Source organism: Lepisosteus platostomus, chromosome 1 (assembly GCF_059453375.1).
Source record: "Lepisosteus platostomus isolate fLepPlt1 chromosome 1, fLepPlt1.hap1, whole genome shotgun sequence".
NCBI lineage: Eukaryota > Metazoa > Chordata > Actinopteri > Semionotiformes > Lepisosteidae > Lepisosteus > Lepisosteus platostomus.
Genome location: NC_142611.1, coordinates 67390009 through 67404024, shown reverse-complemented (window position 1 = coordinate 67404024; position 14016 = coordinate 67390009). Strand labels below are relative to the sequence as shown.

Here is a 14016-nt window from a genome sequence, read left to right as displayed (position 1 = left end):
TTGGCATAGTAATGTCTCTGAAACCTTCCCTTGTGGCACTAATCAGTGTTTTTACAGTTCCTTTATATCTGCAAGTCCCCTTTAAACAGGTATAAATAATGCCATAGACAGACATGACATGTACTGTAAATAGACACCTATTGAGCCTTTGATCTAAGGATTTGAGAAGATGTGGTTTCAACCTGATTTCTTCCTGGGTAATATAGGGTCAAGTATGCCATCAGTGGTGCCTACCTTTTTTCCACTTGATGTAATTCCTTTCTTGGAATGGGAGGAGTGGTTAAACTGTTTACAGATGTCGGGGTGAATGGATTGAGTCCAAGTCCCAATAATAGATCATTGTGTGCCATGCTCATGAGACGTCAGCGTTCAGGATCAGGCAAGTGACTTTGGGGCAAATTTTCTGCATTTTTCAAGAGACCGTAGATTTATGATAGCAGTGTGACTCTGGCTGGGTGATGTGTGCCTGGGTAGGCAGGTCATGTCTGGTAGTCTATGGGTGGAGCGGGTGAGCCTGTGCTCGTAGCAGTAGCACGGTTTTCTGCTCGTGCGGGTGACCTTTGACCCGAGGTTAAGTAGCTGCTGCCCTGTGGTTTTCCCTCTTGGCGCGGGAACAGGAGCAGGGATTGTGGCGGTCAAGCCCAGCACCTGTGTGGGCCTGCCTCTGCATCCAGATGCACTGGCTACATAGTTCTGGGGGTCTTAGGGGGTCAAATACATTCCCTGAAGGAAATAGAAGTGGCTGCGATTTTCGGAGGCAGGGCTTTGCATTATCCTGTACGGCCTATTGTCCCGGGAAATGGCAGCAAGTGATCTATTGGATGCGATCAGTTATCTGCTGGCAATCGAGTAAACCCCGGCTGGCTGAGTGGCCCCCTCTCGTTTATAACCATTATGTTCCTGTTTAAACTGCTTCACAAAAGCAGCACCACCTCCTACCGCCACCCGCAAAGCTGAAGACTTTTTTAAACGCACTTCCCCTGTAGTTTCCACTTGTGTCCTCTACTTCGTGTTTCGCTGTTGATTCGGAAGAAGCTGACTGTTTTTTTAATCTTGACTGTTTTTTTTTTAGTTTACGTGCCTGGCAGGGAGTTTACACTGAGCAGTTATACAGTATCAAAGCAGACATGAAGGTGAAGAGAGAAAGGCTTCCACATTTTGAGAGCTAGTGGAGGGGTGCCAACAGCTCGGGGGGTCTCCAATGGGCCCTGCACCCCAGTTAGCCACCCTTCACGCTGCAAAATCCAGGTTTCGCCCCCCTCCCCCGCTGCCAGGCAGTGTTTGTTTGAAGTGGGGACCCTGTGCGGCGAGGCGCTGGAATCTGCTCTGCGCAGGCAAGGTGTGTCAGAGCACCTCCAGGGCACCGCGGGCTCTGATTACAGGCCACGGGAGCGCACTCTACCTTCTGGATGGGCCAGCCCCTCATACCTTTCTTTTTTGGGAGTTAATAATTAATTCTATGAGTGGAGAAGGCTCAGGGGGTAAACAAGGCAGGGGAGGTGGGGGTGGAGGGCTGGGAAGTGTGGAGCTGACTCCGAAAGCCCCGTGACCCCTAGAGCACAGTCAGAACCTCTGAACCCCTTAGCACTGCTTAACAAGGGGGAGTAATACTCCATTAACAAGGCAGAATTCCAGAAATCCTGGTTTTTACAGTCCTGTGCCAGGTGCGTCTGTTTCCGATCCTTTGCTGACAATTTGATTGTAATTAAACAGTACCTTAGGCTCCTCATTCCACAAGTTGAGGAAAAACGGCCTAATTCTGTGTTCCAGCAGACCTGATTTTTGAAAATCCTGTGATTCCAGTAATTTAATTTAAATAAACATGCTGTCTCACTTGATTGAATTGATACCCCTCCACCTCAGTACCACATGGTACCTTTCACCACGGGTCAGCGATATCGTCTTGTTGACGTGTGGCGTGTTTCCTGCTAGATCTTCACTTTCAGCAGGCTGGTTTTCTGAGCCTCACATTCGGGACAGTACTCCCTTTTCCGCCAGACGAAATAACCGGACTGTTGCTCTAGAGAAGGTGATCAGACGGGCCCCTAGATCCGGCTGTATGCAGTGGCCGTGACAGGAGTGTTTGGAGGGGTGTTTTTCTTTTTGACTTCATGGCACAGGGCTGACCCGGGCAGATACGGGCTTTTGGGGATGTGGGGCTGGGGCAGAGGAAGTGCAGGCACTCAGGGAAAGGATGTCTTCATATGCACGCGCTATATATACTCCCGTAGATACACGCACGCGAACACGCGGATGGCTTCTCCAGCTGCTTCGGAAGCGGCTTGCTCCCGGGCAGCTGTAAATTCCAGACGTCCCTCCGGAGCCCTGCTCCCTGGCCGAGCCGCGCTCCGTCCTGTTCGGGCCGCGGCGCTTTCCGGCCCCTGTCACCCCCACCGCCCCCCCCCCTCCGCGCTGATTTATCGCCCGGCTGCTGGGGGAACAGGGGGCCGGCTCCGCGGGTCACGACCCGACTCGGTGCAGCGCGCGGCCCGTCACGGACCCGGAAGGCGTCTCGGGGGGGGGGGGGATTTCTCTCCATTCAAGTCTCCGTCCGCCCCACGGCTTCGGGCCTCCAGCCCTGGGGCGACCCCGGGGTGTCTCCGTTGCAGTCATTGCCCCCCGTAGGGTGCGGGGGCATCTTCTGCCACGCGTTGCATGCGTGCAGCAAGTCTGCACTTGGAATACCCGGTCTCCTGACAATTCTGGGTAGGGGCATCTCAAAAGCTTTAATTCAACACGGGAAGAGAATAAAAAATCGCTTTCACATTTCTTATCTTCTGAAAGAAGGATGACGATTGAATTGCGCTAAGTCTCTCCTTCCTCAGGCTCTGCTAAGGGGGGGAACTTACCCCCCTTACACCAAAATCAGCAAATACATTTAGGTGTAAAACTGAATTGTAGTTGAAGTCTATACAAATGAGTAGCGTAAAGATATGTCTTTAAGCAAGTGGTAAAGATGTCCACATTAGGAGAGTTTGTAATGGATGTGGGTCATAAGCTCAACAGTTATAAAGCCTGGTCTGCAGCAGATCTCAGACTGAGATTGTGATGTAGCACATTAAGTCTTTCAGTGAACCTGGACCTGGACTTCTCAGTGAGCTTTACGTATGCTGGAGCACCTTAAAATCCACATTGAATTTCACTGTGTAGGACAGAGCACAGGTGTGAAATGGTGAGATGCCAGTTTTAGTCAGCGCCTGAGCTGCAGAATTCTGGACAGACTGAAGCCTGATTGGTACTTTCATATATACCCCGGTGAGTAAGGCATTACGGTTGTCTAATCCTGATGAAACAGGCTTGCTGAAACAGGAAGCACGCTAACCTGGCAATGTTACACAGATGCAAGTAAAGTACTTTCATAATTTCGAATATTCTCATGACTTAAGGGTTAAAACAAACACTGAGGTTTCTAACTTTGCTCAAGGCTTCAATTTCAACACCGTCAACAAAGACTGTGAAATCATCCCTGTTGTGGTGTTGTAGGGAGCCAATAAGCATAAACTCAGTCTGATCACAGTTTAGGTTCAAGTTTAGTTGGGGCCCTATCTTGAGCTTGATACAGCAGGACCATACGAAGAGCAAAACGCCTGGTTATTTTTCCTCCCTAAATTCCTTTTGACGTAATTTAAAATATAATGTCCACTAACTGTCAATTAAGGTTCAGATGTTGGATAAGCATTTTCTGCATTGCACTCAAGTAATTAACAGGGAAGGAAATCCCTAGCAACTTTCCAGGCCGAGGCTGGGATGAGCACTTTGCCGTTTGATGTCTGTGTTTTGCAAGGGTGTGCAGGAATTTGCTTTACCGTGGAAAGCAGAAGTCTGGAGACGGGACAACCCAAAAGTCTGTCATTTCCCCAAACTGAATCACATTCCACGCGCTCTTCGCCCGCAGCAGAGCAGGGCATGCCGTCATGAGGCTCCCGCCGGCCGCGGGGCGGTCCTCGCGCTCCGAGGAGGCCTGGCGTGTCTGCGCTGGGCTGGCCCGCCGGGCCCTGGGCCCACAGAAAGAAGACGGGTACCGGGGTGGATCCGTCGCCCGGGGAGAAACGCAGCCGCCGTGCACGTTCGCCGACGCCCCCGCCTGCCCAAGCGCAGCGGCTTGCTCTCTCGCGCCGCTGGGCTTCTGCTCTTCGCCCCGGCCATCAGATCCACAGCTGACAGCGCGAGCGAGAGAAGCGCTTGGCATGAGCAGCTAAAAGCGTAGATCCTGTCTTGCACAAGGCCGATGTAGCAACAGCGCATGCGCCCGAGCGCAGTGTGGGCTTGTGGCCACGTCACGTTCAGAGACCAAAAACAACCAACGGAGACAGAGGCCCATGTTTGGTCTCCGCACCTTTAAATACTTAAATATCCAAGACGGGACTTGCTTTTCTGCTGGATGGGCTTTATTGTTAAAGAGTTGGGTGAAGGGTACCCTGGCTTGGTACTGTAAATGAGCCGCCAGGTGGGTTTCTGTGCGAGCAGGTAAGGAGTCAGGGAAAAGTCCTCGGCTCTCTGGTGGTTCTGGTGAAGACGAAGCAGAGGGAGCGGAAGGCAGTCATTTCCAGCGGGGATTGAACTGGGGGCCGCTTCATTGGCTTGTGGTGCAGAAAGAGTTTTTGTACCTAAGGGATCACTCATACCTTGCAGTGGTTAGCAATGAAACCACCTTGCGTAGCGCAAGCCCCGGATTTATAGATTAACAAAGGAGCCTCGCTGCCTTATCAAAGAAATACGATCCTTCTTCTTCTAAGCTTCTAGCTGTAGGTGAGCTGTCTTAAAGCAGCATTTGACCGCAGTTTAATCCCAAGACCATACAGATGACTAGAGTCCAAAACACCTTTCCAGGGGCTCTCAGGTGTTTTTTTAGATGAAACGGATTCACTATTAATGCAGAATGTCCATCTGTTTGCAGAACAGCTGTGGAGTTTGGACAGGTAGAGGGTCGTTGTTATAGAGTGAAGCCTGTATAGTCCACCGGAATGCGGTCGAGCTGAGCTGAAACATAAAAGTGATATTTGATGTGGTTATTTTTTTATTCTTGCCTGTGGTTTGGTCATTTTACCACCTCTTGCCGTTCTTTTAACCCTGAAGCATCATTCGTCTGTGCCGGAAAATAGGTAGATGTAAAATATTTCTGCTCTTTGTGGCTGCTGCATCAATATCCGCTCATAAAGTGCTGACAGATCAGGCTCAGTGAAGGTTTTAATGGAGTTCATCGATAGCTCGATTGTCTAAAATGGTCCATTTGCGAGACGAGTGTCAGAAACGATTGGTCACTGGAGAGCACTCCAGCCCTCCTCCGATCGTGGGAAGACAGTGACCTCGTTTACTCCGGTTCGGATTTAATTTGGTCAAACTCCCCGCGGTGTCGGTATGGTAACTCCACTCCAGCTCCAGTTCAGTGCTCCTTGGTGTTCTTGGTTTCCCTTCCCGTTTGTTTGGCGGCCGGCATCTTTGTGGAGCAGGATGGTCCATTTCCACGTCGGTGACCTCAAGTTCAAATCCCACTCAAAAACAAGATGGGTTTTTCAGCGGTCTGGCCTGACATTTCCCAGACATCTCACTGAATCTTGAAACCACGAGTCATGGTTAGCCCTAAATTTGTCTCGCTTAGTGGATCAGCCCTCCAGGCCTCAAGTCTCTTGGTTTCATTTTTTTTGTTTTGTTTTTAAGTACAGTATCCTGATGTTAAACAGCTTCAAAACCAGTAGATTGATTGAGGAAAGAAGAGAATCGCTGGAGCAGAAAACTAGCCATGAGGGTACACCACATGTCTGGCACGAGGCCCCGGGACTCTGTGTTCTGGGATGTTACTGGCTGTACGTTTCACCTTCATCTCTGATGCTGTTTTGCTTGTGCCCTGCCCGAGAGTAGCCAGCTCAGAGAAGTGGTTCACCTCTTGTTGTATAGCACCTTGATCCGTTTCAGGTTTAATGAGTTTTAATCACAGTGGGTGCTGGACGAAGTTTTTGTCTACGTTTTGTGTGATGTAGATAACGTAGATGACAATGAATTTGCATTGACAAATGGGGAGTTGAAGCATTCTGATATTCATTACTTTTCTGCTTCGTGATAGTTGCAAGAGCTCTCAATGGGCTGCGCTTGAAAAAACACAGACTTCCATGCCGTGCTGCTCTGCAGTGGGACTGTCCCGCAGTTCTCATAATCATAGTCTCCGAAGAGCTAGTTTAAAAATAATCCGCAAGTTGGACAGTACACTCAAAATTTGACATGTTTTTATTGAGGCAGGAGGGGGGGGGTTGAAGCTAAGGGGGAGCAGAGAACAACAAATCCAGTAATATCCTTTCTAAACTAAAATATACCATTGAACTTTTTAACCTCTGAAAAGAAAATGTTCATATATAGCAGCAGAAGAAAGAATCCAGTGACTAACTCCACTAACAGGAAGTGTCTGTTTTTTATAGACTTTGCTTCCTTTGTCTAGTGGCGTTGCCGTGGTGACTTGTCCTCCCCTGTATTTATGGGCTGGCTGTGGTGGCGGGGGCTGTGACTGTGATGTGATTATAGCTGATGGCAATCGCAAGGACCTCCTTTTAGTGGGGGGGGGTGACTTATCACTGACCAGCAGTCATGCACTGAGATAAGAGCTGCGTTCTGACTAATTATAGCCCCTCGTTTTTGTCTTCTTATTCTATTTCGAGTGGGATGTCTGCGCAGCACTTGTTAACTGCTGATGCTAGGCCTCAAATCACAAGCCTCGCTCAGGCCTGCCAAGAAGGAAACAAGACAATGGTGTCTATCTTAATGATCTAAACAGCGGAGGAACTAATTACCGAGAGGTTGCGCACTGCTGATTAAACCTCCCACTGCTGTTTTTTAGTTCTCCTGGGACTTGCTCCCTTATTTAGTTTGCATTGGTAATTGCTGTAAAATCTAAAGGAGTGATTTCAGGGTGAGGTGGTAGTGCCTTGAACTTTCTTTTCTCGCAAGAAGAGGCTGTAGCGAATCTGGAACTTCATTCGGCTGGCTTCATTTTGATCCAAGAAGCTACCCCTGGATAAGCAGATAACTGCTTTCTGTCAAACTGGGCCAGGTGGGCTGACCGGTCTCCTCTCTTTTGTTACTGTTCTTAAATTTTCTGTGGATGGTGGATTTCTGCCTTTGCAGCAGGCCTCAAAGACAGAGGTAAACACGGCTAAGCAGATAAACACCGCTTGGTCTTCAGACCTGCAGGAGTGCTAAATGAAAGCCAGCAGCAGAGCAGCAGTCTCCCACTCCTCTCGTCCTGCAGCGATGTGAAAGTGTCAGCCCAGCTGAGGGCGCCGAGGATGGAGGAAAGTCATGGTAAACTGACTGTGGAGCATGTGGTCCGAACCCCAGCACGGACGGGACCGATCCCCACCAATAGACCTCTGCACAGGCTGGGAAGGAATGTGCCTGTAGCACTCAGAAGGACTCTGAGGACCTTTAGAAACTCGGGTTGCTTTTTGTTGAGGAAACGTTCCGCGGGGATGTGGAGCAGCGTGAGCCGTAAGCGCTCGGAAGTGACGGCGGCTCGGCGCTGTGGTGGAAACGATGGCTGCCAGGAGTGGCGAATGCCTGAGAAGGAGATGATGATCCTTTCCTGTTGCAGGTTAGGAAATATCCATCAGAACTGTAAAGAAATTCCCGATTAAACACAGCTTTAAACCATTCACAGTCGTGGATTCATTCATTTGTCCTTTATTCCCCGGGTGGGCAGTTTTTCCTGATATGCAGATAGTAAAACACAGATGTTCTGAAGGCTGTTTTACTGTTTTAATTTTCTGGGATCAATGAGTTCTGGACTCTGTATCCACTTTGACGAATCTGTCAAATTCTTCGTTTTAGATGCTTCGCTGGTGCCACGTCTGTGCACAAGAGTTGTGCTTATGGCAAAATCGAATTTGATCTTGGATTTGTAGCAAGAAGGGATGGAATGGTTTCCCGAAATCTCTAGGATCTGATCTGTGCTCTGCTTTTGTGTCAGTGTACATTTCCTTCTTCAGCCTAATCCCTACTGGTAGCTGTTTGTTCAGAGCACTTCCAGCATCTGGGACAAGCTACCCAGGCATGTTGCTGAAGCTTACGCCCTGGCTTCCTGGGAAAAAAAAAACAGCTGGATGAGATCAATTGTTTACTAACTACTCAATTAGCCAGATGGGCCAAACGGCCTCCTCTCACTTGTAAATGGCCGTATGTTCTTAACATGCTTAGTCACAGACATCACTTGCAATTTATTTTTTGATTTCCTGACACTAAGAGAGAAAGCATTTTTTCTTACAAAGTACCCGTTCCTTACTCATGAAGAGTTGGCGTTAAGCCTTTTTGTTAATTTTCTCATTCCAATCAAATGCCTGCACTGCAGACACGTTTGCTGCAGCCTTGCTCCTTGACCAGGGATCTCCAGGCCTGATCCCGCAGAGCCCCAACCTCAACCCTGTGATTGGAATAGCCTGTTATTTACAGTTTAAGCAATCGATCAGTTAAGCAAGTAGTGTTTCAGTGAAGGAGGCACTGGTCCTTGAAGGCTGAAAGATGGGAATAGCTTTGCTCTAGATGATCTCTGCATAAGTGAGACCCATCACCTGTTTAACTGATCATTGTTAAATTGTTCCAGGCCTGTAGAAGTGGATGATTTAAGGCTGCTTATAAAACCTGCTGGAGACCCCTGTTCTAGACCACCTTGCTGGGAATAACAATAAAGAAAGGCATTTCAAACCCAGGGAAAAGGATCAGCAATGCACGGTTTTGAATTACACCGAAAGGGTTAAACTAAATTTCAACTGCAGGGAGCATTCATCCTTTCGTAAACTTCCCAAAGCACCTGGGAGGAAAAAAAAGTAGTTTATAAAGCATAAAGTTGCTATTATTAGCTCAGAGCTGAAACACGCGGAGTGCTGTGCTGAAATACCTGTGTGTTTGCATAATTACACCATCTTCCCCTCAGGCCCATTTCGTTTAATTATCATTTGTTGTGCACCAGTTGCTTTAGCAGCCTTAGAGGTAAAACAGCCATTACAAGAGGATCGCTTGTTGCCAGAGTTCCTGGTATTGGGTTGCAGGAGCCATCCGGGCAGAACCGAGGGAGGATGTTGAGCGCTGATATAAAAGAACATAAAACGAGCTTATCTTCATGATTTCCTTTATGGAAGGCTTTAGTCTCTCTAGCTTCCCATTTTTTTTGGGGGGGGGGGAACAGGTTTATAGACACCTGAGCCCCTTGCGATTTCCATAAACATACATATCTTCTCTGTCGATGGTAATCAGTTAGCCCGAGCTAAAAATACTGAAGTATTCTGCCCTGATCCTCCACAGAAGCAAATCTGATATCCTGATACTATCGGCCCCGCTGGCATGATAAGTGTTGTCATGAAGCAGCCAGTTCTAGGGAACTCGGGAGCGATTGTATGACTTGCATTACTGCCTTCCCCCGCACTGTGGGATTCGGACGTGTACAAGTTACAGATGCTGCGTCCAGCTCAGAGGTGGAAATATTTGTTTTTCTCTTCAGCCTGTCAGGTCCCTGCTGTTCTCCTTAACCCCCCCCCCCCCGGGGAACTTGGTCTCCTATTTCACAGTTTCCTTCCGGGGTTTTTGTATTCAGCCCCTCCGATCGGGAGAGTCTCGGGCTTCCCCTTCAGTCCAAGACACCCCCGCTTTAACAAGGTCACGTTTTTCCCCCAAGAGAACTTCCCTTTAGGAGATCAGTGCAGCCTGCAGCCATACCAGAGGCTGTAATTGTTCCTGAATGTTTTGAAGCAATGTTTTGTGTTCGATGTGGGTTAATCTTTATTTGTAGCACCTTACTGGCCTTACTGTGTCGGTTCAGGCAATATCAGGCACACAGGTGTTTCACAGAACAGCCCTGTAGACTTTCGAATGGACCACGTATGGGATAGGAATCATACGGAGTGCACTAATTGCCCATTCTGTGTCTCGGGTTATATCATTCGTTTGCCATGTGTACGCTGTGGCATTATGTTTGTGAAGTGTTGCACACTCAGACCTGCCTATTCCTTATTATGCACCGCAAAGTAACTTTTTCATAGTTCCCAGTGCTTCCCCTCTGTATCGCCCAGTTGTGTTATTAGTAATCACCTTGAATAAAAATCACAGTTGAATACATAATGTTTCAGTGGGTGAGTGTGTTTGTTGGGCAATCTATAGGGTTTTCTGTGATCATAGAACTAGTATTGAAGCATTACAGAAAAAAACCTGACAGTATCACTGATACTCTGGTAACCTCTCCCTACACACGTTTGAGGGGTTGAAGTGCTTTTGCACTTTTGCATATTAACACAAAACTGCTGGTAATGGGTAGCGTTTCAGTAGGACACTAGGATCCTCCGGATTATGATTATGGATACTTTGTGCTATTAAAACCCTAAACCTGAGATGCAGATGGACACGGGTTTCTGTCATCAAGAGAAGGTTCAGATTGGGGGCCGTGTTTTGGAAAGGATGGTAGAAGCTAAAGAAGTCCAATGTATTATTTTGTAACTCTCTTTAATGCGCGTGAGCTTTTCTCGGTGCGACCCAAGACGTTCAAAGTCATGCGTCATGGAGGTTGACATTCTGGTCTTGCTTGGGGGATGTTTTCTCCTCCTGAGGTGGAGATGCTTATTAAATCCTACTGTCCGATCATTCCTGACAAATTCCCCAAATTCCTTTTCTGTGAGCTTCTGCACATCACAGTGTTTATTCAAGCTCCGTGAACTAACACACCCCTTAGGCCATGCTGTTGAGGAGAGCTGTTTAATAGCTTTAATGGAAGACAGGCCCATCTTCGTTCTGACCACAGTTCAATAAAGCTGAGGTATACACAGCTAATCGTTCTGGTATAAATAACTCTGCTGTGCCCTGGTTATCTGAGACAGATACAGCTGTGACACCTTCCCTTCAGGGCAAATGAGCTGAGGATTGTTGTTCACACTGAAGTAAACTGAAACACAATAGCCACCATCATGAAATGCTGTAAGAGCAAACTTTTGAAAATAAGCCGTGCGTGTTAGTAGCTGTCTGGGATGGCCCTGAAATTATACATGGACACAGCCGAGCCAGTTGGTCCTCTGAGGAGAATGGGATCCCTGCTTGGCGTTTGTAAGCTCCCATGTCACCATGACTTAGTGCCTGGAATCTGCTATCTCCTTCAGAAGACAAAACCAGGAAAGACACAGGAACAGAACATTTTCCCAAGTACCTGCCCAGCCCCCAGGCGGTAATGCAAACTTTGATGCAGCCGCGCTTCACGCCAAAATGACATGAGCACTATCTGGGATATGCGGGGTGTATGTGTTTTTGCAGTTTAAAACTCCACCTGCATCTGCAGATTTATACCAACTACAATAAAAATGTTTTTTAAAAATCCTGCTCCGAGCAGGTCCTCTGTTATTAAAGAGGGGTTAACGGAAAGCTCTGGCAAGAGGAATGTATCTCCTCAGCTGTGTTTAAAGCATGGCAACTTTCTCACTGAACTGAGCTTGAAGTGCAAAGAAGTTCATTCGATTTCCAGTGTAGAAAAAGCATCAGGGCGTCATCTTGGTAGGGCCGAGGGGAAGATTGCCAAGGGTGAGACAGAGGGGCGGCAGTCAAGGGGTGAAAAGGGAGAGTTCCGGTGCGGTTAGGCGTAGCTTGACAAGATACAGGGATTCCTTCATGTCTTCAAGGAAGCTGATTCTTATTCCTTTAAAAAAGGAAATTAATCATTCGCCCCTCGAGCGGCCACAGTTCATCGTGTTCAGAACCCCGATGCTTTTTGTCTTTGGGGCTCAAGTGAGCTTTAGGATGAGTTCTAATTTGCCCCCATCTTCAACTTTTTTTCAGAGACTTTTTGCTGCTGATATTGTATATCGCACTGCATAGTAATGGTATTCCAAAACTGAGACATATCCAAAGTTGTAAGATAACCTGTTCTACTGTGTAAAAATGTTTAATTTGATCGTTTAAAGTGCAACTAGAAGTATAGCTGCAGTCAAATTTAATGGTTCTTGTAACCCTAACCCTACTATGCCTTGAAAGGCACGATCATTTAAATACCATTTTAATACCCTTTTCAGCTGATTAAAAACATGTATAAAGAAGATTTGGTATTGAAGAATATACATTTCCAGGAGGTTTTTTCAGTGATTTTGATATACATATTTTTGCACTTTTGTCTTTATACGGTACCAATACCAATTTGTGGGTGCCCAGGGTGCAATTTAGTTAAAACACATGGGTTAATACCCCTTTTCTTTTGAAATATGCTATGAGATCTTCAGTGTTAGGATAGCATGTACCACAGTGTCCCATTTTGCCCTTTTGTGGGCACTGGTTTGGAAATCATGTGCAGAGGAAAGAGCAGCACCAGGTGGTCCACCCATACCCTTCAGAACAGCAACCGGTTTCGTCTTCGCTGCTGAGCAGGGCCGGTCCAGCTTAGCTTTTGAGCTCTGGTTAGATCAGTTTGCAAGGTGGCAGTGCTGTTGTCATTTTCAGGGTTAAAATCTGAAATGGGCGCTGTGGCCAGGCTGAATTCCCCTGGACTCCGGGAGTCTCAGTGACTTAAGTGTGCGTTTCCTCTTTTGTGCCTCTCAAGGCACAACCTCCAAGCCCGGGTGACTTTGTTCAAGGCTGAGATTCAGTCCCAGTGAATAAGATCCCATGTGACCATCCTGCTGTTTCAGATTGTGCCTGGTATCTGTCTCAGCTGAAATGCACCCTTAATTTGTTTGGTGTCACACTCATCGGTCTGATTCACTTCTATATTATGAAGAGCCCTCCAGGATTTAAAACCAGATTCTTGAGGTGATTCATTTTGGAATTATTCTTTGCATGTGGGGTTAATCAAGGACTTGAAAATGTTTATGATGTAATTTAATGCATCACAATATTTATGAGCTTGATGCTTGCTTTAATTAATCCATCGTCGTTACTGACAAGGGATTTACACTTAAGAAGAGAGGTGCTTAATGCTCAAGGACAGGGTCAGGTTTAAGAAGCAGTTAAGTCTTGTTTTGTCCGTCATATAAAAAGTATTTGTAATGCGGTGTCATGTGCTGTGTTGTGTAGTGTTCCTTGTGCTGAGCCCTTGTTCACCCAGAGTCTGGCAGTGTGTGGGGATGTGCAGTAAACAGTGTGCTGTTCTTTTCTTTGACAGAGCCCTTAGGCCTCAGGACGGGCCAGGAATAGCACTGCCCTAGACGGATACAAATGGAGCTGTTTAGATGGATGGAGCAATAACCTGGCTTGTTGAGAATGTGGAAAGTTTGTGAGTTTCGGATTTCAGTTTTATTCGGGTGAAAGTGTCACCTGCTGCTCTGTGCTACAGTAAAAATATCAGTGTTCCCCTGGGTGTTAGAAATATTTTAGGAATCGCGCAGTGTTCTGGGGCTGATTTCTCAGGGGTGTCAAGTTATTGCTTTCTGTCATTTTCCATGGGGAACAGGAGTGTTTTCAGTGAGCTTTCCATACCAAAATGACACCTAAAATGTGTGTATGAGATGATTTTTGGCCTGGGGATGTGGACATTTTTTTTTTCCTGAAATTGCTCACTTTACAGTGTATCTCCTTTCACTACACTGTCGACTGTGAATGAAATCGTGTGTGCCCTTCTCAATTTCTGTGCTACAGAACTGGTTTCTCAACAAGTCAAGAGGAGTGCGCATAGTGTTCTAAACTGAGCGCATACTTGGTGTCCAGGAACAAGATTTATTTCTGAAAACTTTCCTAGGTATTTAAACCAACATTACAGGCATAGCTGAGGCAGATTTTAGACATGAATAATGTCACAATGATCTTGGTCGTCAGACCGGCATTCTTCCAAGCACATTGCAAGCACTCATCAATCTTTTCTCACTATGGAAAGATTTCAGCGCCATCTTTGGATAACAAACACACCTGCGGATTTCATAAACAGCCAGCAGTCACTGCGGGGGTTTAGCTGATGGGGATAATTGCATTCGTTCATGGGTTTCTGGTTAAGGCCAAGAATGTTTTTCCATTGAAAATGTTCCATTGAGAACTTGATTGCATATTGGTTCAGAAGGTCACGAGAGAAAGCCTGTACTT

General features: G+C 47.0%; 1 protein-coding gene across 12 annotated transcripts in view; it reads left to right on the top strand.

The window, feature by feature from the left end:
* The window catches only part of hdac7a (histone deacetylase 7a), a 99214-nt gene that overhangs the window by 39377 nt on the left and 45821 nt on the right, over nt 1–14016 (top strand). Inside the window, exons 1-2 of one of the 12 annotated variants that reach the window (XM_088633824.1) lie at nt 12739–12753; nt 13106–13216. The exons of 10 other annotated variants lie outside the window; for them this stretch is intronic. In XM_088633824.1, coding sequence (XP_088489950.1) covers nt 13204–13216 — 13 coding nt within the window. In that variant the 5' untranslated portion in view covers nt 12739–12753; nt 13106–13203. Of the gene's footprint in view, nt 1–12738; nt 12754–13105; nt 13217–14016 lie in introns of those variants that run through there. One more of the 12 variants, XM_088633815.1, reaches the window with a different exon arrangement.